The sequence below is a fragment of the Sarcophilus harrisii genome, chromosome 1 (genome assembly GCF_902635505.1).
Source record: "Sarcophilus harrisii chromosome 1, mSarHar1.11, whole genome shotgun sequence".
Classification (NCBI taxonomy): Eukaryota; Metazoa; Chordata; class Mammalia; order Dasyuromorphia; family Dasyuridae; genus Sarcophilus; species Sarcophilus harrisii.
This window is the reverse complement of record NC_045426.1, coordinates 85312131-85338308: the sequence shown is the minus strand read 5'-3', so window position 1 is coordinate 85338308 and position 26178 is coordinate 85312131. Positions and strand designations below refer to the sequence as shown.

At 34.4% G+C, this 26178-nt stretch overlaps 1 protein-coding gene across 1 annotated transcript in view; it reads left to right on the top strand.

Annotated features, from left to right (window-relative positions):
* Nucleotides 1-26178, top strand: part of CCDC36 (coiled-coil domain containing 36) — a 69651-nt gene that overhangs the window by 21645 nt on the left and 21828 nt on the right. Inside the window, exons 4-6 of the mRNA XM_031959306.1 lie at nt 2718-2881; nt 14751-14799; nt 14978-15065. Of these exons, the coding sequence (XP_031815166.1) occupies nt 2718-2881; nt 14751-14799; nt 14978-15065 (301 nt within the window). The remainder of the gene's footprint in view (nt 1-2717; nt 2882-14750; nt 14800-14977; nt 15066-26178) is intronic.

The following is a 26178-nucleotide window of genomic DNA, read 5'->3' as shown; positions in this document are numbered from 1 at the left end:
CATGTAAGACCTATTTCCATATTAGTCATAGTTATGAAAGAAGAAAAAGACCAAAAGGGGAAAAAAACATGAAAAAATAAAGTTGAAAAAATATCCTTTGATCTGCTTCTGGATATGGATCGCATTTTCCATCATGAGTCCTTTGTCTTGGATCATTATGTTGCTGAGAAGAGCTAAGCCATTCATAATTGATCATCACACAGTGTTTGTTAGTATGTATAATGTTTTCCTCATTATCCTCATTTCACTTTGTTTCAGTTCATATAAGTATTTCCAGGTTTTTCTTAAATCAGCCTGTTCATCTTTTCTCTTTGCACAATAGTATTCTATTACATTTATATACTACAACTTGTTTAGCTATTCCCTAATTGATGGCCATCTCATCAGTTTCCAATATTTTGCCACCATGAAAAGGGTCATTATAAATATTTTTGTACATGTAGGTTCTTTCTCTCTTTTTATGATCTCTTTGGAATCTAGATCTTTTAATGGTATTGCTGAATCAAAAGGCATACACAGTTTGGTTGCTCTTTAGGTATAGTTCCAAATTACTTTCCAGAATGGATCAATTCACAACTCTGCCAATAGTGCATTAGTGTCCCAATTTTCCCACATCCTCTCCAATATTCATCATTTTCCTTTTTTGTCATATTAGCCAATTTGATAATTATGCGGTGGTACCTCAGAGTTATTTTAATTTACATTTTTCTAATCAGAGATGATTTAGAACACGTCTTCATATGTCTATAGATAGCTGATTTCTTTATCTGAAAACTGCCTGTTCCTATCTTTTGACCCTTTATCATTTGGGGAATGGTTGTATTCTTATAAATTTGACCCAGTTTTCTATATATTTGAGAAATGAGACCTTTATCATGGATACTAGCTGTAAAGATCATTTCCCATTTTCTGCTTTCCTTGTAATCTTGATGCATTGGTTTTGTTTGTGCAAAACTTTTAAAATTCAATATAATAAAATTATCTATTTACTTCTTGTAATGCTTTCTTTCTCTTGTTTGGTCATAAGTTATTCCCTTTTCTCATAGATCTTACAGGTAAACTATTCCTTTCTCTTGTGATATCACACTTTGGATTGTATCTAAATCATATAATTACTTATTTTGGTGTATAGTATAAGATGCTGGTCTATACCTAGTTTTTAACCATATTGTTTTCCAGTTTTTGTCAGTCTCAGAGGCTGAGATCTTTGGGTTTATCAAATACTAGGTTACTATATTCATTTATTACTCTTGTGTATTTAATCTGTTCCACTGAGCCACCACTATATTTCTTATCCAGTACCAAGATACTTTTGATGATTACTGCATTTTAATATAGTTTGAGATCTGGTTTGCCTAGGCTATCCTCATTTGCATTTTTATTAGTTCTCTTGATATTCTTGACCTTTTTTGTTCTTCAGATGAATTTTGTTGTTATTTTGTCTAGCTGTATAAATTTTTTGACAGTTTGATTGGCATGCTATTGAATAAGTTGATAGAATCATCACTTTTATAATATTGGCTTGTCCTGCTCATGAGTAATTGATAATTTTTCATTGTTTAGATTTAATTTTATTTATATAGAAAGTGTTTTGTAATTGTATTTATCGAGTTCTTGGGTTTTTCTTAGCAAGTAAATTCCCAAGTATTTTATATTGTTTGCAGTTATTTTGAATAGAATTTCTCTTTTCATCTCATTTTGTAGCTGCTGCATTTTGTAGACTAGTCATTTTATCACAAGTTGTTGTTTCAAGTGATTTTTCAGTTAATTCCCTAGGATTCTTTTAAGTATGCCATCATACCATTTCTAAAGCATAGTAGCTTGTTTCCTCATTTCCTATTCTAATTCCTTCAATTTCTATTTCTTCTCATTGCTGTAGCTAATATTTCTAGTACAGTTTTGAATAATAATGGTAATAATGGACATCCTTGCTTCACCCCTGATTTTACTGTGAAAACTTCTAGCTTATCCTCATTATAGGTAATGATTGTTGATGATTTTACATAAATACTACTTACTATTTTAAGAAAAATTCCATTTATTCCTGTGCCCTCCAATTTTTTTTTTTTTTAAATAGGAATGGGTGCTATATCTGTCAAAAGTTTTTTCAGTGTCTATTGAGAAAATCATGTGATTCCTGTTTGGATTTATTAGATTTTTTTTCTTTTTTCTTCTTTTTAATCAAATTAATGAATCAGTTTATATATCTTATTGGTTTTTTCCTAAAACAAGCTCCTTGATTTATTTATTAGTTTAACAGTTTTCTTACTTTCAGTTTTATTAATCTTACCTTTGGTTTTCAGCATTTCCAATTTGGTGCTGAATTAGGGATTTCAAATTTGTTTTTTCCCCCTAATTCATTTATCTGCTCTTTCTCTATATTATTGATATAAGAATTTAGAGAAATAAAATTTCCCTTAAGTACTACTTTGGCTGTATCTTATAAATTTTGGTATATTGTCTCATTATTTTTATTCTCTTTAATGAAATTCTTGATTGTTTCTCCAAGAGTTTTATTTTCAATAGGTAGTGTCACTTATGTTTTCTTGAGAATCTGTTTTTCTAAATCCTAAAGTGAAATATTCAAAATTACAGAATTACTTGTTTAGAATCATGTCATTTTGTGGAAATGACCCTATTTTATAAAGAACTGAGGGGAATCATACAAATATCCTGTATTTGAGTAACTATAAGGATTTCTTTTTTATTACCAACAGAGTGAACCTAGTATTTTTACAAAATATCAGGCAAAACCCCAACTGTTTGGGGGAAATACAAAGAATGGAAACTTACTTCCTCCTCATTTGCCTATTGGAAAATCCAAAGGTGTCTTGGAACAGTTTGAAGAAAATAAGAAGAGAGCACAAGATAAACAGGACAGGTATGCAAACATACTCCAAAACAGGTAAGGACAATCCATTTCCTTGGATGGAAGAGGAATATGACATCACAGGCTTCAAGTTCAATTCTGCCATATGTGGTCAAAGGAATATGCCTTCCTCTTCATGGCTGCTGATGATTACATATTTAATTTAGTAAAACGGGCATTAGAATTAGGATGAATTATGAAGATTTTTGCCTATTTTGGAAAAAAGAATGCTATAGGACTTCCTATAAAAGGAATGGTAATGTAAGCCATAGCTTGTATGCCTTCTGAAAAATATACCCATTTTCTTTCCCAGGAGAAATGGCTTGCAGTTAGCTACCTATTTTAGGAGAAAATGCAAAATAAAAGGATTTGAGCTAAATTTCCAGAAGAGGTTTAGTAAAAAAGCACAAGGATATGTTGTGATAAAGGTCTGAGGGTTCATTGACATACTTTGTGAAGTGGCTGATGATGTATCTTGTTATTTCATCTTGATTAAATTTGGGAGATTAAAGAAAACCCATACATTCACTTTATGGGTAGAGAAGCTAAAGACCCAAAGCACAGAAAGTAATTCACTCAGTATTTGGCAGCCAGCTTCTCACAGTCATGATTTTTTCAGCCTCTTGTCTTTTACATATAGATTAGCTTCTGCAATCACAATCCTTAGAAAACGGGCCTTTGAAATTATCTAGGTCAGCCTTCCTGCTTTACAAGTGAAGAAGTCAAAACCTGCATAAGTTAAATTGCCTGGTCACATAAACCATAAATGTCAAAACTGGGGTTTGAACTGAGGTCCTTTCTAGTAATGCTCTTTCCACTAAGCTATTTGAGCTGCTGATATATTCCACATATGAGACATATTTTCACACTTGAGAAGAGCTAGAGATATATTTTTTTCTCCATGTTTTCATTCATTAGTGACATTGTGATAATAAGTCCATACAATTCAATTTACATAGTGATAGTGATTGTTGCTTTTTGAGTGTTAGTAATAATTAGTTAGGTTTGTTTTCTTCATATTGGTCAATGAAGAAGGCAGGAATGTCTTTCTAATTTCTATACACATAAGATTGTAGGATCAAGCCTGACCCCTTGAGTTTACATGAAAAGAAAATGAGACTGAATGGAAAATTTGATAATTCTCCAAAAGGAAAATTATAAATTAACCAAGCTATAGGATCAGGTTCCTATTTTCCCCTGACTTTCCTTACTGACAAATAGTTCCCAGGTTATGGGGGATGGACCAATTCTAGGAGAGTTTAGAGCAGATTGACTCAGTCTTAATCTACCTAGCTCATATGTTGAAAGAACATGTCTCAGGGTCAGTAAAAGGTATGTCTTTCTTTAAATTTGAATCTATGTGTGGTTTCCCATTTGCTGTAGTTTTTGCACTTACAATGTAAGGTCACATTCTCAGTCAATGAGGATGAGCCAGCAGTGGGGGTTAATGTTATGTCAGGGAATATTACCCCTATTATCTGTGCTCAGGGTCTCATTTTCACCATCACCACCCTCCCCATATGGTGAGAGTGACTGCCTGCTTCTCATGAGAATGGAATAAACTTTCTCCTTGCACCTTGAGAGATCTTTGAGATTTATTGGGTGGGTTGCACACCATACAAGGCCCATAGAGGAGAAGGGACTTGTTCAAAGTCAGATGGGTAAGGAGCAGAGCCAGAAATGAACCTAGTTTCTCTGACTCCAAATGAACCTCCTTACTATGTAAGGCACCCCTATCCTTCCAGTTACAACCTCATGTTCACAACCTCAGAGCCTTCTTTGACTTCTCTCATATTCTATATCTATTTATGTTTTAAAATGTAGATAGATATACCAGTATAGAGACAGGTTAACTATATACATATATATTATATTATATGCATGTATAATGCATATATATATTATTTATATAATACATGTATCATATATAATATAGTATATATCATGTGTAGTATAATACATAATACACACACATGCAATCATTTGCCAAATCCTTCTCTGCAATATTTATTGGATACATCACATCTATACATATGGCTACCACCCATGCTCAGGCCCTTATTGTTTCTAACCTGGACTATGACAACAGCCTCTTTATTAATCTTTATGTCTCAAGTCTCTCCGCTCCAATCCATCTTTCACATAGCTTTCTAAAGGCACAGGCCTGACCATGTCAACCCTTCAGTCCCCAATTAATTCAAATGGCTCCCTATTACCGCTAAGATCAAGTTTTAATCTTTTGTCTGGCATTTGAAGGTCTTCATTATCTTGGTCATTTTAATATTATTCCAGTTTCATTTCACATTACTCCTCTTCACTTACTCCATTACCAGCCATACTGGCCTCATTGCTGTTCCTCACATATGGATATCCATATCTGGCCTCTATCTTTGTACTCATTGTCCTCCTCACCTAGAATGCTAATCTTCCTGACTTCTACCTTGTAGAATTCCTGGCTTCATTCATAACTCATGTCAGAGTCAAACTATTTAGTCCTTTCTTGGTTTCCCCACTTACTAATACTTTTCCTTCTAAATTTACCTTTATTTATATCTTGTAGGTGGTTCAGTGGATGGAGCTCTAGGCCTGGAGTCTGGGAAGACCTGGCTTCAAATCTAACCTCAGGCACTTAGCTGTGTGATCCTGAGCAAGCCACTTACCCTCTGTCTGCTTCAGTTTCCTCATCTATAAAATGGGGATAATAATAGCACTTACCTCCCAGTGTTATTGTGAGGATCAAATAAGATTATAATTTGTAATGTGCTTAGCACAGTGCCTGGCACATAAGTGCTACATAAATGTTAGCTATTTTTGTTAATTATTTTATCTATAACTATACATGTTTCCCCTGGAAGAATGAAGCTTCTTGATAAAAGGACTGTTGCTTTTACTTGTATCTCCATTTCTTAGCATAATGCTTTACACTCATAATAAATACTGATTGCTTTTCATTGTGCCACCCTATCTTCCCTCGCTTATAAATGATGCTTAATTAGAGCTTTCTCATGCCCATTGTGTTCTTCCTCAAGAATGTCAACTTTATAAAGAATGGTGTTTGGCTTTTCCCCAAGATCATTATACAGTTTTGACCTTCAGAAGAGCATTGGTGCATGAGTTGAGTCAGGCAGAATCCTTTGAGATTTGAGACCAACATCTTTCCCAGAACTACTGACTACCTTTCAGGTAGAATTTAGTACAAATTATTTTCACAGACAATGATGAAGACAAGCTGGCTTCTCACAGATTGAGGCTGATAGTGCATTTCTTTTTGGTGGCCTCAGCTCCAAATGGGTCCTTCCTCTCCTTTCCTGCCTGGTGTTTTGCAGCTTATCTATTTCATTGCATTGTCATTTCTTTTTTTCCCCTCCTTCAGGCTAAATCAATCATCAGTAGGAAACTAGCTTCTTTCTGAAACCTTTCAGCTACAAGCTTCTAAAAACACCATGGCCATTATTTTTCTGTGCATACCTCTGCAACTGAAAAAAAAAAAGATTGAAAATATCCAACATTATTATTATTTTTTTATTTAAAGCATAGCTTTTTCAAAAGAACTATGTTGGAGGACTTGTCTGACTTAATTACCCATCATGATAATGAATAGCTATCATTCAGTTCATTTTGAATAGCTGCAAGATATATATTTCATCTTCAAAAGGACAAAGGGAATTTCTGAAGGGACTCTGAAGAGATAAGATTTCTTTTTCTTTTACTTGTAACTATATTTTCTTTAGAAATAAAAGCAACAAACTTGCTATTTATAGGACCTTTGCCTCTTGATTAATACATATTTTAAACTCCAGATTCATGGGTTTCTTTTTTCCAGGTACTGTCTCTTTGCATTTCCTCTGTATTTTCTGTCATCTGTTCAATACAGTTTATATAATTTCAGAGCCATTTTAACATTCAGTGAAAACAGAGAACAAATTATGAGTGTTCTAAGAGTGTCTCAAAGAAGTTAAGAAAAAAGCCAGTCTCTTTATTTAGAAACATTCAAACATAAGAAACTGAATTCCATAATGGAAGAGTGGGAAGGTATCATTGTGATAAATTCCATTTCAGTGTAAGCACTTGCTTTTAATTTCTTATTTTCTGTTAATGAGACCAAGTCATAATGTGGTGGGGGAAAAAAAATGAAAAAATGAGGGGGAGAAGAAGGACAAAGATGGCAACTTAGGCCTTTGAGAAGGAATAATATCTAGTTCAGTGTTCATAGTTCTTTCCTGGTAAGTGTTAACTTAGCTTAAAAAGATTATCAGTATAGTTCCTTTGAGCGCAATGAAGTTTTTCAGTTTGCAATTATGTATTTATGGAAAATCACACTGAGACATAAATTTTTTTGATTTCTTTCTCAAAGGGGCCTAAATATTTAGATAATGATGATGGTGAAGCTGTTGATAGTCTTTTGTGAGAAACAGATTAGCCTCATTAGTAGGTAAGAACCTAGTGATCAGATCACAGGAAGATTACTTCTCTTTGTGAGGGATTGCTCAAGATTTTGGTGATTAACTGTAGTAAATTTTGGGATTGCATTTAATGACAAGCCTTGGTTTTCATAGGAAAATAGCATTCAAAGACTAGATTGAATCTTGATGAACATTCCTCATCTATTCCAGGTTCCCTGTCAATCAGCCCTATATCTGTGACCCAGGACTGAGTAGTAAACAGCAGAGTTGCCAGTTGGCCTCTGTTCCCTTAGCCTTCACAAGGTCAGCTGTCTTCTTCATGAATTTAGGATTCTAGCTCTGGTGTATAGTCTCTATCCTCTCTCAGTTCTTATGTACTAGAGTGCTTCTGTAGCTGTGTGCCCCATCTGAAATGTCTACAGGTCTCTTTGCTTATTTTCCTATGCTGACCTGAGTTAAAAATTGGATTCACTTTGATTTGTTTTCTTTGATTTCAATAGGACTCTATATGGTACTTTTTCTAGATCCTGGTGAAGGAGTTGCATTGGAAAGCTTAACTACACGTCTTCCTGTTACTCTGATATCTTGGCTCCATCCCAGGATCCTCAAATTTTTGAGTCTATCCAGAAGACAAGGTCTATAATCTCTGACTTTTCTACTGCTACCTTGCTTGGCTTTCTTCCCACCAGTCTGGCACATGAAACTATAAAATGCCTCAAACATTGCCTCTTCATGGCTGCCATCTCTGGTGCTAATAGAAAGTAAAGAATTGTTCCCTGGGGAGTTATAGGGATGGGTAGCCTTCATTCTATCACACAATGACCTAGTTCTACTTTCAGATTTTGTCAGATCTTTCTCAGTGCTCTGATCACTGACTGTATGATCTGTTAGTAGGCCTAACTACTCATAGGCATTACAAAGGAGTTTTATTCCACAAAAGTTTATCCCTTGAGACTTATTCACTCACCCTCAATGATGTGTGAATGGGTCAAAAAATACCTGGCTCACCATTATTACAGACTGTATTATGAAGGTCATCAATTATCTTGGGACCTAATGGTCTATATCTTACATAGGGAGATAACAACCAAAGTCCAAATTTACACTTTTAGGATGCACACAATTTTAGGAAATCATGTGAAATATAACCACTCCATGAGAATTCAGAATTTTTTATATATAGAATTCTAAAGAGTGTCCTTATCCTTTTAATCTCATAACATTGATTAGGCTTCCCTTATCAACCCTCTACAACAGTTTTTATTAGTGTTTAGATGTGACTTTGTTTTCATATAGACTAACAGTGATGAGGTTCAGTGCAGGGTAGGAAGTTGTAGGAACCCCCTTCTGATCAGCGCAGGTCCTTTTTAAATGAATTTACAAACCCAAAAAGTTAAACTGGCAAAAGAAGTTTATTATTAGAACTGAGAAGTCATCTTTTGCAGGCTGACTTCCTTAGTGGCAGGGTCCTGACAGAGGATTAAAGATCTAACAGAGAAATCCTGACAAAGAGGTGAATAAGGTCCTGTTAGGGAAATAAGTGAGAGAGTTAAAGAGGGAGTAACACTGAAGGAGAATGTCTTTTCAGTGGGCAGAGGATTATAGCTATGCCAAAGATCTGAGAGAGATTCCTTGGCATAATTCCTACTTTTAGGTCCTCTAAGGAATTGGACTGAAGAAAGCTTGATATATGGATAGCTCTTGGTGGGGGCTGGCCAGCAGTTTGAGTTGGAATCAGAATAGAGAATCTTTGAATTGAATGTGTTCCTGGACTAATGTCCAACTCAATAGAATTGGACAGAAATCTTGAGCTCCAGCTCAGGCTAAGTAGTCCTGGTCCTGGTCCTGTACTCAACTAGTCCCACCCAGATAACAGAATGAAACTACTTTATCTTGATTCCCTGGAGCGGGTCTCTTAGGGGAGAGCTTCTCTGAGGGAGTTTCCCAAACTTTCCCCGGCAATCCGAGAGAGAGAGAGAGAGAGAGAGAGAGAGAGAGAGAGAGAGAGTATTTTGAGGCTCCCCTTGTCAACAATATCCTGATTTGTTCTTTTTCTTATAGAAGAGGTTAGATTATACTGACAGTCTATGAGTTTGCAGACAAAGTAATAAGTTTTTTTTTTTTCTTTGAATGCAGGGGAAAAAATTCTTCAATGGCTAGATCATAGAATCTTAGAGTTGGAATCTCAGTGTCCTAGTCTAACTCGTACCTGAACAAAGATCCCCCAAAAGTATTATTCCTAAGCAATTTATTATTTAGTATGAAAGTATAAAATGAATTCTGAACTCAAATATAATGAGAGTTGATCAAGGAACCTCTGATCAATCTAATTGACCTCCCTCCCCAATATGACACCTAGCTCAGGGGTCTACAAGACCTCTGGGCTCATATAAACCCAGAGAAGTCAATTTTTCTCTGACCATGCCTCTACTCTAAAATAAATACTTTAAATGCAGAAATCTCTAAAGCAATGTTTAAATATGACTTGTCTCTGGATTTCTTTATATGTCGTCAATAACCACAACAAAGGTGGGTGAAGAATTGACTATACAGCAGGTATATAAACTCTGGAATAACCTTATTTTCTTCACCACAGAAACTTCATAAGATACAAGACTCATAAATATGTATGAACAAATATATGAAACATAAAATACTTAATGAGTTCATTATAGTCCCTCAGATGTTAAAGAGACTTTGTACAGAATAAATCCTCTCCATTTACCCTGGATCTGTTCCATGCAAGCTACCCACAGCAATATCATGGAGGGTTGGCAAGGTCCAGATTTTCTGACCCCTGATGACATGGCTTTATTCTGTTAGCTGTGGAGTTTTCCTATTGGTGGTCCTCTATTATCAAAGCCTGTAATAAGAAAATTCCCCTCAGGGAAACTACTCTCTGACTTTCAAACTCAAGATTACTCTCATGAGATAACCCACAAACTATAAACATTCATTCTCAGGATTAATAGTGTCTAATTTGGTATGCCCCTAAAGGAAAACAAAGACAGAGGGAATAATCTAGGTTTGCCAAGTTAGATATAAGCATATGTCTTCCACTGCCACTTGTTTCTGCTGTAATTTGCCATTGATTGCTTCTGATTGGAGATAAAATAGAGAGATCTCCCTTCCCTTTATTGTACTCCATTCCAGAAATCCAAGGAGAGAAAAAAAGAAAAAAGCCCAAGTGATGGGCTGTTCTACAACTCATTTTATAGAAGGTAGGGAAGGTAATTCCTTGGACAAAAGTCTATGCTATTGAGCTTTAGTCAGTCAGTCATCAGGAGGCAGCTTCTGGTCCTGGGGATCACTTAGAGAACTTCCCTGTATTCTCTCATAAAGGGATAAGGGCTCATGCTAAGCTCTGCAGGAGAGGCCCATCATCATCATAACAACAACAACAACAACAATAATAGCTAGCATTTATATGGTGCTTCTTGTACTGCAGAACGCTTTATAAGTATTATCTAACTTTATAATACTTTGGAAGATAAGAGCTTTTATTGTTTTCATTTAATGATAAGAAAACTGAAATAGGCAGGGGTCTAGTGACTTGGCCAGCATCATATTGCCAGTAAGTGTTTGAGGCTTGACTTCACGTGCAGCTTTCTAATTTACTTCATCTCATCCCTTCCTCTCTACTTTCTCCAACCTCTAATCTAATTAATTTTAAGGTCATTGACTTGTGATGTCATTAAGTAGATCTGGGATGTAATCAAAGGGAATGATTAAAGACTCCCCCAATTAACCTCCATTATGAGCAATTAACAGATTTTTTGCTCTTTTGTTGTATTTTGTAGGTGCCTTTTAAGCAGCAGCAACATGTACTTGAGACTTGTAGCAAAGTAAATCTGTGCTCAAATTCTGTTTCAGACACTTATTAGTTATTTGACTTTAGGCAAGACATTTAACCTTTCAGCCTTAGTTTCCTAATCCATAAAATGAGGATTGTAATAGCACCAATGTTTTAGGATTGTTGTGAGAATCAAATGAGAGATTATATATAAAAGGGCTTAAAGCATCTATAAATGTGAGGTTTTATTATTTTAATTGTCTATAGTGACTCCCAGTTTGACATTTCATTTCCAAATAGGTAGGTTTGAGGATTAAGAAGCAAAATAAAAGGGAATCCACAAATCATATTTACAACAATTGTAGAAAGAATTTGAGTATTCTTGTTATGTTAGTTTTAGGTATGGTTATACAGCTAGTATTTTCAGAGACAATGCTAGAATATCTAGAATGATGTTCTGACAATAAAGAATCAGTCCATGTTTGGTGGTGTGACTCAGTTTTTACTTTTAATTAACAAATCAACAAGCATTTGCTAAGCACTTTTTTGTGTGTGCCAGACATGGTGCTTTATGCACTAGGTATAGAGAATGCAATAATCTTTACTTGCATGGAGCTCACACTTCTAGTCGGGGAGACAAATATATGTATAAACACATACAGAATAGACATAAAATGAATTCCAACACATACAAAGTTATCAAATATAAGGTGGTTTGGAATAAAGGTAACACAGTTGGGTGGGAATCAGGAAAGACTTCATGCAAAATATGGTATTTGAGGGGCATCTTAAGAAAGAACCCCTCTGTCTGCTTGATGTTGTCTGTCCTTCATTCTCAAAGAGGACCATTGACACCAGAAAGGTAATGCTATGACTTGCAAATGAATTGGATTTAAGTGAGGGACTGCTGTGCAGTCACCAGCCTCATTCTCTCCTCCAGAGCCACCTGAATTAGAATGCCTGAAGGTGGCCCTGGATACAGTGGGAGCCCTAGGTCTTTTTAAGCTGTCTTTCCCAGGTCTCAATTTGTCTGAGGCAGCGCCATTCAGTGATTAAAGCGAGGCAAGAAATGAGGCAAAAATGGCCTCTTTTACCTAGTTAAAAACAAATCTGGGAAGGGAAGATCCTTAGGGTTTCTGACCAAAATAGATATAATTGATATATTTATAATCTATAATATATAATTGATATATAAATAGATATAATAGATATATTTACATTCACTCTGAGCCATCAAAACCCAAACAGTGAGTGAGGCTTGGGCTGGGATTTCCCTGTTGGACATTTGGAGAACCATAGTGATTTGGGTTTAAGGCCTGATCAGTAGCTCCCTTTGAATCCCAGTTGGCTTTGTCAAAGCTTGGTTTTCCAATGCTTTATTTCAAGGAATCATAAATGAAACCACACAGACCAAAAGAGTCAATTGTCCCAGATTTTCCCCCTCAAAAATGATAAAATAAATGGGGAAAAGAAAAAAAGAAACTCAGCCTGCAACTCGCAAGATATTCCCTGAGGTTTCAGACATCAAAATCCATATTCTTTTGGGCAGATCATCCACCGATAAAATTTTGATAAAACCCCTCCCTTCTATGTATGAGGTAACATAAGGAGGGAGTGCATTCCGGATAGGTGGCCATCAGAACAAGACACAGAGATGGAAGAAGGCATGTCATGCCTGAGGAGCATCAAAAGCCAGTTTGGCTGGGAGGAGTGGGATTAGGATCCAATAATAGTTATGTAGTATTATTGGACTGGCCAAAAGTCATTCTCTCCTCTCTTTAATCATTTTCAAGTAATTTCATTATTTATTCCATATGAAAATATGCATAATTTAAAAATTCTTTTTATTCTATCCTCAGACCTTTATACTTTTAGCAGAATCTTAAAATGTTCCATTGAGTTCTCTGAAAAACAGGAAGAATAGACCCAGAATTGTCTTAGTATGATTCATATTTAAAATTTGATAGAATGATCAAAGGAAAAATGAAATTTTTACATCAAAATTTTTAAAGTGCTGATGGTGGTTTCTAGGGGACAGAAATAGATTAAATAGTTTTCAATCTTGTCTTATAATCTAGTAAGAGATATAGCACATGCCAGTAAATATAATACAAAATAAAATGTGATATAGTGAAAAAAGTAATGACTTTGGATTTAGAAGACCTAAATTTATATCTTAGTTCTTTACTACTTGCTACTTTCATGACCATGGATAAGTCTTCGTTTACTTTAGTGTCCCTATCTGTAAAAGGAGTTAAATTAAAAGATTTTGAAAGTCCTTTCTAGCCCTAAGGCCTATGCTGAATAAGCAAACAAGTACAAATTTGTATCCTTTTTAAAAATATTTTTAGGGGCAACTAGGAGGTACAGTGGATAGAGCACCAACCCTGAAGTCAGAAGGACTTGAGTTCAAATTTGGTCTCAGATACTTAACACTTCCTACCTGTGTGACCCTAGGCAAGTCACTTAACCCCAATTGCCTCAGCTATATATATACAAACACATATATAAACTAACCATAAATAGTATATATAAATATATATAATAGCATATATAAATACAAATAGTATATATAAATGTATATATACTAAAAGGAAAAATATGTGTGTGTGTGTGTGTGTGTGTGTGTGTGTGTATATATATATATACATATTTTTCATTTTAATTAAAAAGCATTTTTTTCCCTTCCACATTTTCCAGTGTTTCTTTTTTTTAAGATAAACCCCCTGTAACTTAACCAAACAAAACAGGAATAATAATTAATTGTTAATGTTGCCACAGGGACAGCTAGGTAGCACAATGGATAGGATTATATCCAGGAGTCAGGAAGACTCATCTTCTGAGTTTAAATTTGGCCACAGATACTAGCTGTGTAAGACTGGACAAGTCACTTTATTTTATTTGTCTCAGTTTCCTCATTTTGTTAAAATGAGCTGGAGAAGGAAATAGCAAATTACTTTAATCTCTTTGCCAAGAAAACTTCAAATAGGGTCACAAATAGTCAAACATGACTGAGAAACAACTGAACAATAAAAAATGTCATAATTTTTTTTTTTAGGAATTTTGCAGTGAATAATGGTATCTTTTTTCCTCAGAAATTTTTTCCAAAATTATCACTGGCACATTTATTCTTTTAATAGAAAATAAAAAAATCTATGCATATGTTTGAAACTTAGTAGAAATCTTCCTCCCTTACTTATCATGGACCCTAGTGAGGGAAAATTAGTCTTTTTTACTTGGTATTAAAAAAAAAAGTAATTTACTTCAATAATTTAATTCAGTAATCAGAATCTTTTATCATCTTTCGGAAGATGAGTTTGGGTACATTTTTAAGATATGGACCTGGCATGTTCATAGAGAAAAAAGTAATTTGTGTTTTCCAAATGGTTAAATAAGACTGTTACTTGCTAGCTATATCACCTTAGAAAAGTCTTAGTCCCTCTCTGTACCTCAGTTTCTCACATAAAATGAAGGTCTTAGGACCTATGAGACTTCACCTAGCTCTAAAGCATATGATTATATAATTCTAAAGCAGTTCAAACTGTCATTCTTCTGACATGGGACTGATTTTATTATATGATATAGGAGGTATTCTATAGTCCACTTCATGCCTCATCAACTTCTTTCCATTTCTAAGTGTTGAAATAACTCGTACAGGTATTTACTTTTTTCCTTTCTATTTTAGTGAGATTCTAAGCAGCTTCATTTCCTTTGTCAGAGAAAACTTGAACCAGGTAAGTGTCTTCACATTTCAAGAAGCAATAGAGGGTTGAAAATATTCTAAATGTTAAAATTTCTGATTTTACTGTCTTTGTCTTTCTTCTTTTTTCTTTTGTTTAAGACTTAATAACAATTCTGTAATGAGAATGGTGTTTGATGACTGAGATAATTTTGTTTTATTGGATTTCTTAGTTAAAAATAACTCTGGAAAAATTGGACGAAGAACTCATTAAAAGAAGCCAGACCATTTTGGATTCAGTGGTAGCAGTTATTAAGACATGTAAGTAATGCCTCTTTCCTGTTTTTGATTACTAACAGAGTACCAACAAATTTAACATAGTTATCTTGTTTCTCAGCTATAATTGAGGAATATGGGCAGCAGTAGAATGTGCAGGGGTTTTTTGTTTATTTGCTTTTTGAGAATAGAAGAAAATCTGTTGAGCTAAGGATAACTTAGCATATGTGTAAAAAGAGGGAATCGGCAAATAGCCATCATTTTACAAGGCCTGCTTTCTGTGTTGGCAATATTTGCGTAGTATTTTTCTAAACAATATGACGCAAGAGGATAGCTTCCTGTGTATTATTTTTCATTGAGAGAAGTGGCTGATTGCTTGCCTGTGTCTGCTTATATGGATGGTGTCAGGGACCCAGACTCAGAGATCCCTGAATTACTAGATAGTGTATTCATTGGGAACACCATTTACAGAAAAGCTGCACCAGATTAAGATGACTGCTCTTAGATTTCAGTGAGTCATTTTTTGGTAATTTTTGAAGTCTCTACCCATCACTCCCATAGTTTGTGGTGTTATCAAAATACCTTGTTACCATTTATTAGTATTTCTTATCATTTTTTTAATCTTTAAAAATATTACTTAATATATTTTAAGCATTCTTTTTTTGAAATTTTTAATTCCAAATTCTCTCCCTCTCTTTAACTCACTTAAAAGGTAAACAAACTGATATTGATTATACATGTAAAATCATGCAAAACATTTTCATATGAACCATATTGAAAAAAGAAGAAAAAAAGAAAGAAAGATTATTTTATTTCAAATTGTACTCACAGTTTTATCAGTTCTTTTTCTGGAGGAAGATAGCATTTTTCATCATGAATACTTTGGAATTGTTTTGGATCATTGTATTGATCAGAGTATTCATCATTACAACATTGCTATTACTGTGCAGTATGATATCCTTGTTCTTCTTACTTCACTTTGTATCAATTCATAGGTATTGCCATGTTATTGCTTTTTTGTTTGTTTGTTTGTTTTTCTGTTGAGGCAACTGGGGTTAAGTAACTTGCCCAGGATCACACAGCTAGGAAGTGTTAAGTGTCTGAGGCCACAATTGAACTCAGGTCCTTCTGACTTCAGGTTTGTTTTTTTTAAACATTCTTCTCTTATAACATAATAGTAGTCCATCACAATCACAGGCTACAGTTGATTCAGCCATTTCCAAATTGATAAGTATCCCCTCAATTTCCAGTTCTTTGCTATCATGAAAAGAGCTGCTATAAATATTTTTATACATATATATTCTTTTCCTTTTTCTTTGGTCTCATTGGGGTACAGACTTTATAATAGTATTGCTGGGTCACACGCTATCAACAATTTCATAACCCTTTGGTCATAGTTCCAAATTGTTCTCTAGAATGGTTCACCATTCAACCAACAATTTATTAGTATACCTATTTTATATCTTCCTCTCCAACATATACCATTTCTGATAGGTGTGAACTCAGATATCTCTGAGTTGTTTTAATTTGCATGTCTTTGATCAATAGAGATTTAGAACATTTTTTTTCATATAACTAGTTATCTTTGATATCTAGAAATTGCCTGCTTTTATCACTTAAACATTTATCAATTGGGGAATGGTTCTTATTTTTTATAAATTTGACTCAGTTCTATATAGAATATGTATTTGAGAAATGAAGTCTTTATCAGAGAAACTTGCTGTGAGAATTTTGATAATATTTCATTGTCTATGATACCTTTTGGCAAAATGAAGTTTCCCTGATTATCTTTTAATTAGGTCTATTTTTCTTTTGCTTTGTCTGAAATCATGATTGCTACCCCTGCCTTTATTTATTTCGTCTGAAGCATGATAAATTCTGTTCCAAGCCTTTATTTTAAAAATTCTCTGTGTGTATTTTTCTATTTCAAGTATGTTTCTTATAAACAACATATTGTTGGATTCTGGTTTCTAATCCATTCTTCTATCCATTTCTATTTTATAGAGGAACTCATCTCATTCACATTCACAGTTAGGATGACTATTTACTAATGCATTAATTTGCTAATATAGCAATAATTACTAATATTTTCCTCCTTCCTGTTTTCTTAAATTTATCCTTCTCTCCCTCTCTCTTTATTTTGTTTCTCCTCAAAAGTCTATTTTGCTTTTGAATACTTCCTCCCTTATTTCACCCTTGCTTTTATCATTCTCCTTCCCCTTGCATCTCTTATCCCCTTTCCCTCTTTCTTCTGTGTTTATATATTCTTCCCTTTTTGAGCCAATTCTGATGACAGTAAGGTTCAGGTGTGCCCTGACCACCCCCCCCCCCCATCTTCTCCCTTCCACTATCAAAGCTTTTCCTTGTACATCTCTTCTATGTGAGAAAACTTTCCCCATTTTTCCCTTCTCCCAATGCATCCCTATTTCTCATCCTTTCATTTTTGTGTGTGTGGAGAGATCATTCCAAAATAATGGATTCAAACTCATGTCCTCTATATAGATTTCTTCTAACTGCCCTAATAATGATAAATTTCTTAGGAGTTACTTTATCATTTTTTCACATAGGAATGTAAACAGTTGTGTAAATATAAACTTTATTATGTCCCTCATGATTACTCTTTTATATTTACCTTTTTATGCTTTTCTTGAATCTTGTGTTTCTATCAGCTCTGGTCTTTTCATCAAAAATGCTTTGCCAGAAAATCTACTTCATTAAATATTAATTCCCCCCCCCAAGATTATATATTCCAAGCTCCTTTAACGTGGAAGCTAATAAACTTAGGGTGATCCTAACTGTGATTCCATAATACATAAATTGTTTCTTTCTGGCTTCTTGAAATATTTTCTCCTTGAGGGAAAGGAACCCACATGTGCAAAAATGTTTGTGGTCACCTTTTTTGTAGTGGCTTCTTATCAATTGGAGAATGGCTGAATAAACTATGGTATATGAATATTATAGAATATTATTGTTCTGTAAGAAATGATCAACAGGATTATTTCAGAGAGGCCTGGAGAGACTTCCATGGACTGATGCTAAGTAAAGTGAGTAGAACCAGCAGAATCATTACAACAAGATTATATGGTGATCAACTCTGATGGACATGGCTCAGGCTTCTTTTCTTTTCTTTTCTTTTTTATTATTATAGCTTTTTATTTACGAGATATATGCATAGGTAATTTTTTAGCATTGACAGTTGCAAATCCTTTTGTTCCAATTTTTCCCCTCCTTCACCCCACCCCCTCCCCAGATGGCAGGTTGACCAATATATGTTAAATATGTTAAAGTATAAATTAAATACAATATAAGTATACATGTCCAAACAGTTATTTTGCTGTACAAAAAGAGTCAGACTTTGAAATAGTGTACAATTAGCCTGTGAAGGAAATAAAAAATGCAGGAGGAAAAAAATAGAGGGATTGAGAATTCTATATCATGGTTCATAGTCATCTCCCAGAGTTCTTTCCCTGGGTATTGCTGGTTCAGTTCATTACTGCTCTATTGGAACTGATTTGGTTCATCTCATTGTTGAAGAGGGACACATTCGTGACTCTTTTCAATAATGAGATGATTGAGGCCAGTTCAATGATCTTGTGATGAAGAGAGCTATCTACACCCAGAGAGAGGACTGTGGGAACTGAGTATGGATCACAACATAGCATTTTCATTCTTTTTGTTGTTGTTTGTTTGCTTGCATTTTGTTTTCTTTCTCATTTTTTCTCTTTTGATTTGATTTTTCTTTTGCAGCAAGATAATTGCATAAATATGTATGCATCTATTGGATTTAACATATATTTTTACCATGAATGGCATGTATTGGATTGCCATTTGGAGGAAGGGGGGGAAGGGAGAAAAAATTGGAATGCAGAGTTTTGCAAGGATTAATGTTGAAAAAAATGCCCATGTATGTTTTGAGAATAAAAGCTTTAATAAAATAAAAATAAAAGTAAAAAAAAATTAAACCATGAAAAAAGATTTTTAAAAATAAAGTCTTATCTACTCTGATAAAAAATATATATTTTCTCCATGCTTTGAGAGCTCTGGAATTTGGTGAAAATATTCTTGGGAGTTTTCATTTTGGGATCTCTTTCAGGAGATAATTAGTGGATTCTTTCAGTTTCTTTTTTACCTTCCATATCTAAGATTTTGAGGCAGTTTTTAAAAATAATTTCCTGAAAGATGATGTTGAATGTTACAGTAGAATGAAGACCAAGTAATTAGTTATATTCAGATATGACTTATTTAGTCATACAAGTGATTGCAAAAACAAATCCGATCCGTAGCTCCCAGTAGCATTGACCATTGTTTTCTACACAGTTAATATATAATTTGTAGAGAGAAGGGGGAAAAGGAAAAATAGGATATAGGGAAAAAGATATCTGATTTCTTAGTGGTAGAGGGGATTGGGAGACACTGAGGGAAAAGGGAGAATTTTCTTCTGACATTTTTTAAGTTGGGTAATTTTTGAGAGGGGGAATAATCTTGTTATTTCTCCAAAATCAAGTAATTTATTTATTTATTTATTTAAATAATTATAACTTTTTATTGACAGAACCCATGCCTGGGCAATTTTTTATAATATTATCCCTTGCACTCACTTCTGATTCCGATTTTTCCCCTCCCTCTTCCACCCCCTCCCCCAGATGGCAAGTAGTCCTATACATGTTAAATAGGTCACAGTATATCCTAGATACAATATATGTGTGCAGAACCGAACAGTTCTCTTGTTGCACAGGAAGAATTGGTTTCAGAAGGTAAAAATAACTCGGGAAGAAAAACAAAAATGCAAACAGTTTACTTTCATTTCCCAGTGTTCTTTCTTTGGGTGTAGCTGCTTCTGTCCATCATTGATCAATTGAAACTGAGTTATATCTTCTCTGTCAAAGAAATCCATTTCAATCAGAACACATCCTCATACAGTATCATTGTTGAAATATATAATGATCTCTTGGTTCTGCTCATTTCACTTAGCATCAGTTCATGTAAGTCTCTCCAAACCTCTCTGTATTCATCAAAATCAAGTAATTTACAATCAGCTGAAACTTAGCTTTGCAAAATGGTAGATAATGGCAAAATGGAGCCACTGATGCCATTCTTAATAGTAGGCTTTTCTTTTCCTTGATTATGGCTTTCAAGTTAGTTCAATAATTCTTAAATTATCTCTCCTCAATCTATTTTCTAGGGAAATATTTCACATATCTTCTATTTTTTCCATTTTTTTGACTTTGTTTTATTGATGCTTGATGTGACTTGCTCAACTCTTATTTTTAAGGAATTCTTTTCTTCAGTGAATGTTGGCACCTTTTGTTTTAAGTATTAGTCCAATACTGGTTTTTAAAGTGTTATTCTCTTCTATATTTTTGTGCCTGTTTACCAAACTTTTAATTCTTTTTTCATAATTCTCTTGTAGCACTCTCATTTCTTTCCCCAATTTTTCCTCTACAGTTCTTATCTTTTTCTTTAGCAATTCCAGGAATTCTTGTTGGTTTTGGATACAATTAGCATTTTTCTTTGAGGCTTGGGTTGTGGGTGTTTTCACGTTGTTTTCTTCTGAAATTGTATCCTGGCTTAATTTTATGCCAAAACAGCTTCTTTTTTTTTTTTAAATTTAATAGCCTTTTATTTACAGGATATATACATGGGTAACTTTACAGCATTAACAATTGCCAAACCTCTTGTTCCAATTTTTCACCTCTTACCCCCCCACCCCCTCCCCTAAATGGCAGGATGACCAGTAGATGTTAAATATATTAAAATATAACTTAGATACATAATAAGTATACATGACCAAAACATTATTTTGCTGTACAAAAAGAATCAGACTCTGAATTATTGTACAATTAGCTTGTGAAGGAAATCAAAAATGCAGGTGTGCATAAATATAGGGATTGGGAATTCAATGTAATGGTTTTTAGTCATCTCCCAGAGTTCTTTTTCTGGGTATAGCTGGTTCAGTTCATTACTGCTCCATTAGAAATGATTTGGTTGATCTTGTTGCTGAGGATGGCCTGATCCATCAGAACTGGTCATCATCTAGTATTGTTGTTGAAGTATATAATGATCTCCTGGTCCTGCTCATTTCACTCAGCATCAGTTCGAGTAAGTCTCTCCAGGCCTTTCTGAAATCATCCTGTTGGTCATTTCTTACAGAACAGTAATATTCCATAATTTTCATATACCACAATCAAAACAGCTTCTTATGGTTGTTCTTTATTTTTGTTGTTTGCTTATTTTTCCAGTCTTTTTTTTTTGTTTTTTGCATTTGAACTTTATATTAAAGTTGGACTCTATTCACTTGGTGGTGTCCCAAGCTTCAGGCTTTTTTGGTACTACTATTTTCAGAGCTAATTCTGGGGATCTGCAAGTTCTTGGTGCTTCCAAGGTACTGTGATTTGGAAAGAGGTGTGTTTACTACTCTCTCTTGGTCTTTTTTGCCTAGAAAAGTCTCCTGTAGATGTAAATGTTAGTGTTCCTTTTGGCCTTGCAATAGTGATTAGGTCCCCAGATTCCTTCAGCAGATTCCTCCCAATGCCCTGTGTTTCTTTAGGCTGGGAAAATGGCTTACTTTGACCTTTTGTTGGCTCTGTACCTCCAAAATGTGATTTGAGAAATTCTTTTACAATTGCTTGGAGGGGAATGTTGGTAGAATCCAGCTGGGGTTCTACCTGTATTTCACCATCTTGGTTTCCTCTGCTTCGCCATATTTATAAGTTGTCTCTGGACCACTGAAAAGAGCTCTAACAGGAGAAAGAAATGAACAAACATTTTAAAGAGGAGATTTATTCGTTCTTAAATATCTAGCTGGCTAAATAGAAGGCCTTTTGCACAAGGTATCTGTATTTTATTTATATTCATGCATGCATGTTTGTATATGTATAGGTATGTATATAAACACAACTCATGTATATACTTAATTTTTAAAATGCAAATTGAATTCAAATGATCCAAATACAGAGTGATAGATTGACTGTGAATTACAAAAGGTGCTTTTGTGTAGCTTAACAACTAAATTCCCATCTGTTTGCAAAGTAGTATTGTGCCATCTGTGGACTTCCAAACTTGATGCTAGTATAACGTACTGGTACATCTGTTTAGACACCTACTTATTCAGGAAGGTGTCATGATTGACTAGATAGAAACCAAAGAACAAATCTAAATATGTTTTACTTCCTTGTACACAAAAGTATAGCAGGGATCCATTTTAAATAGAAGAGACATGGAGAAGAGGCAAAGGCAAAAGATCATAATATTGCCATTTAATTCATTGGGACTTTTAAAAATTCTCTAGTACAGTTTACCTCATTTTATGATGGGGAAACTGAGTCCCCATCAGTTTAGTTGGTCAGGAATACAAAGAATGGCAAAAACATTTCCTGCCCCAAGGAGGTCACATTCTAATAAGGGGAGACAACATGTCCATAACTAGATATATACAAGAGCTTTACAGAGTAAATAGAAGGTAATCTCAGAGGAAAGGTACTAGTAATTGGTGGAATTGAAAGAAATGAAGAAGTGTTTTATGGTCACTTGACTAGGTAATGTCAGGGTTGGAATAAGACTGTCTAAATTTGCACAAAAGATTGTTCTCATTACTTAAAAATTAAAGGAAGTAAAAGTAAGAATGTGAGCAAATGAAATGAAGAAGTAATAGACATCATTTGGTAACTCTGCAGAGCAGTGTGGAATAATCCATCCTATTACAAGTGAAAGATTTAATACATCTCTGATTGGCATCTTTCTTAGTGGCTAGATGCAAAAAGTTGATAGAATTTAAAGCCAAAAGGAACCTTAGAAATCATAAAATTCAACTCTTTCATTCTATTAGTAAAGAGAATTCTAGTATGTTCTCTATTGACTAACACAATCTAGTAGCTCTAATTAGACATTTTCTGAACTCTATTCATTCTGTTACTGGTGATTGTCAGACTTTATCATTCAGGCAAAGGAAGGATATAGATAGATATTCTTTAGAAATGCTAGACTTTTTTATTTAATAGTTGGAACCTTATAGAGTAAAATCTTTCTTTCCTCTCTCTTTAGAGAGAGAAGTTTGATTTAACAACGTCTCTGTAAATAGCATTTCAATTCTTGCACTAGGATGGCTTTGTTCCTCAGAGCCATGGAATTGATTAGTCAGAGAACAGCATGAGCCACAATCATACTGGTACCATCCTTATCACCACTGAATAAGTAGGAGAATAATTAGGGGAAATAAAAGAGAAGTAGATCCTACAAAATCAGAAAATGTGGCTTTTGAAAAAAATTAATTAATATACTTTGTCTTGACACAGCACATATTACCCAACAAAGAATCTCCTCACCTCTTGGAAAAACATTTCCTGAATGTTAAACAAAACTATATAGAGTGATTGTGACTAATGGTGAATGTCATAGGATTATAGTATTATAGACTTCCAGCCAAAGGAGATAGTAGAGATCATCCTGGCTAAATATTTTAAAATTAATAAAAAGAAAGTTGTCAGAGAAACAAATAAAGAGATGAGGAGACTAAAGTCTGAAAAGTTTAGTGACTTACAAAATTGGTCCAGCATTCTTTTCAGTAGGCTCTGATGTCTTGTCAGTAATTTTATTAAAAAAAAAATATATATATATATATATATTCATGGAAGGGAAAAATCAGAACAAAAGGATTCTCTCTTCTCTCTTCTCTATTCTCTTCTACCACAGAAGAGAGAAAAAAAAATAGAAAAAAGAACTGAACATAGCATGTGTTGATTTACATTCAATCTTCATAGTTTTTTTTTCTGAATGGAGATGGTATTTTCTATTCAAAGTTTATTGGGATTACCTTGGATCACTGAACCACTGAGAAGAACTAAGGCTTTGATAGTTGATCAAAGCATATTCTTACTGTTACTGTGTATAATGTATTCCTGGTTCTGCTTGTTTCACTCAGCATCAGTTCATGTAAATCTTTCCAGGCTTTTCTAAAATCAACTTGTTCATCATTTTTATCGAACAATAATATTCCATTATCTTCATATACCATAACCTATTTAGCCATTCCACTTTTCAGTTCTTTGCTACCAAAGAATTGCTGCTACAAACATTTTTGCACTTATAGGTCCTTTCCCTTCATTTATGATTTCCTTGGGATAAAGATCCAGTAGTGGTACTGCTGGGTCAAAGGGTATCCACAGTTTTATAGTTCTTTGGGCATAGTTCCAAATTGCTCTCCAGAATGGTTGGACTGTCGGTAATTGTTAACAGAAAGGAAGAACGTGAGCTTTCACTTTAATATTTGGAGCCAAAATTGGCATTTGTCTTTGACCTGAATTTTGTTGCTTTTTAGTATTGTCTTTGTTTACATTGCATGGATATCATTCTTTTGACACTGATTTTTTTTCACTCTGTATCATCACATTATACATGCCTTTCCATGTTTCTCTAATATCTTCACATCATGTTGTATATTATTTCTAATTGTACAAATATTCCAGCATTCTTTTGTCAGTTTTTTTAGGTGTTACTTAACATTGAAATACTTTATTTCCAAGTTTTTGTTATTAAAAATAATGATGCTGTAAATTTTTTTGAGGGGATAGATATGATTCCTTTGTTAGTTTGTTTGCTACTATTAACTAACTTTGTATAAAAACCCAGTCGTGGGCTCTTAGGATTAAAGGTTATGAATATAGTAATTCATTTTACATAATTCCAAATTATTTTCTGGAAAGTTTGGACCAATTTTTGGCTTTACCAGTTCATTGAGATTTAACTTTTATGTAGTTCCTTTAAAAATAAAATTTCTGGGACAGCTGGATGGCTCAGTGGAGAAAGCACTGGCCCTGTAGTCAAAAAGACCTGATCTGGCCTCAGACACTTACCATTTACTAGCTGTGTGATCCTGGGCAAATCACTTATCTCCAGTACCCTCAACTTCCCCCCAAAATTCCATATTTTCCTGTATCCTAGTTTTGATGGATTCAGATTCCTCAAAGTCATTTTAGTTTGTTTCTCCAATTTTTGTCCATCAAAAGTCAAGTACAATAGAAATTTAGAGAGATGCAGGTTTCTTGACTCAGTAAAAAGGCAGCTGAATTTCAGTTTTATGTTGATAGTAACAATTCAAAGTATTTTTATGATGCACTAAAGGCTATTTATGGACCAAAGACCTATAGTACATCTCAACTACATAGTGCTGATGGTGCCACACTGATTGGTGGTAAGGATATTGTCCTGGAGAAATGGACTGAACACTTCCATAGGTTTTTAACAACCGACATCAATCAATACTGAAGCTATTGGCCTTTTCAGGTTGAAATCAATCACTCTCTAGTTAAAGTTCCAACAGAATAAGAGATTTTGAATGCCATTAGGTTACTTGGTGGTAAAACACTGGGTGCTGATTCTATTCCAACTGACATTTACAAGATGTAAAAGATGGGTCCCATGCTCATACAAAAGCTGACTGACATTTTCCAGATTATGTGGCAAGAAGAATTATGCCTCAGGAGTTCAATGATGCATCTTTATAAAGATAAACAGAAGAGATTGTTCTGTCACAATCACAGTGGGGTCCCTCTCTTGGTAATTCTGGCAAAATTCTTGTCAGAGTCCTCCTTAATAGGCTAACCCTACACCTAGAAAAAGGTCATTTTCCTGAGAGCCAGTGTGACTCCAGAAGGGGCTGAGGAACAGTCAGTATGGTGTTTATTGCCTGACAACTCTGGAAAAATTCCAGGAGCACAGCATACAACATTTGTAGATCTGATCAAGGCCTTTGATTCTGTCAGTTGTGAGAGCTTATGGAAAATTATGTCAAAATTCAGTTGCCCAGAGAAGTTCGTCAGTATAGTACATTAACTTCATGATGGCTTGCTTGCCTGAGTTCTGGACAATGGACAATGCTCTCAAGCTTTCCCAGTCACCAGTGGAGTGAAACCAGTCTGTGTGCTTGCTCCCATGCTTTTTAGCATGATGTCTTCAGTCATGTTGTCAAATGCCTTCAATGAGTGTCAAAGTCAGCCACTGCCCTAATGGTAAATTCTTTACCTTGAAAAGACTACAAGCCAAAACTAAAGTAGAGGGAGTGTTGGTGCATGGTTTTTTGTTTGCAGATGATTGTCCACTCAATGCAGCCTCCAAAGCAGAGATGCAACAAAGTTTGGATCATTCTCTGCTGCTTATGCTTACC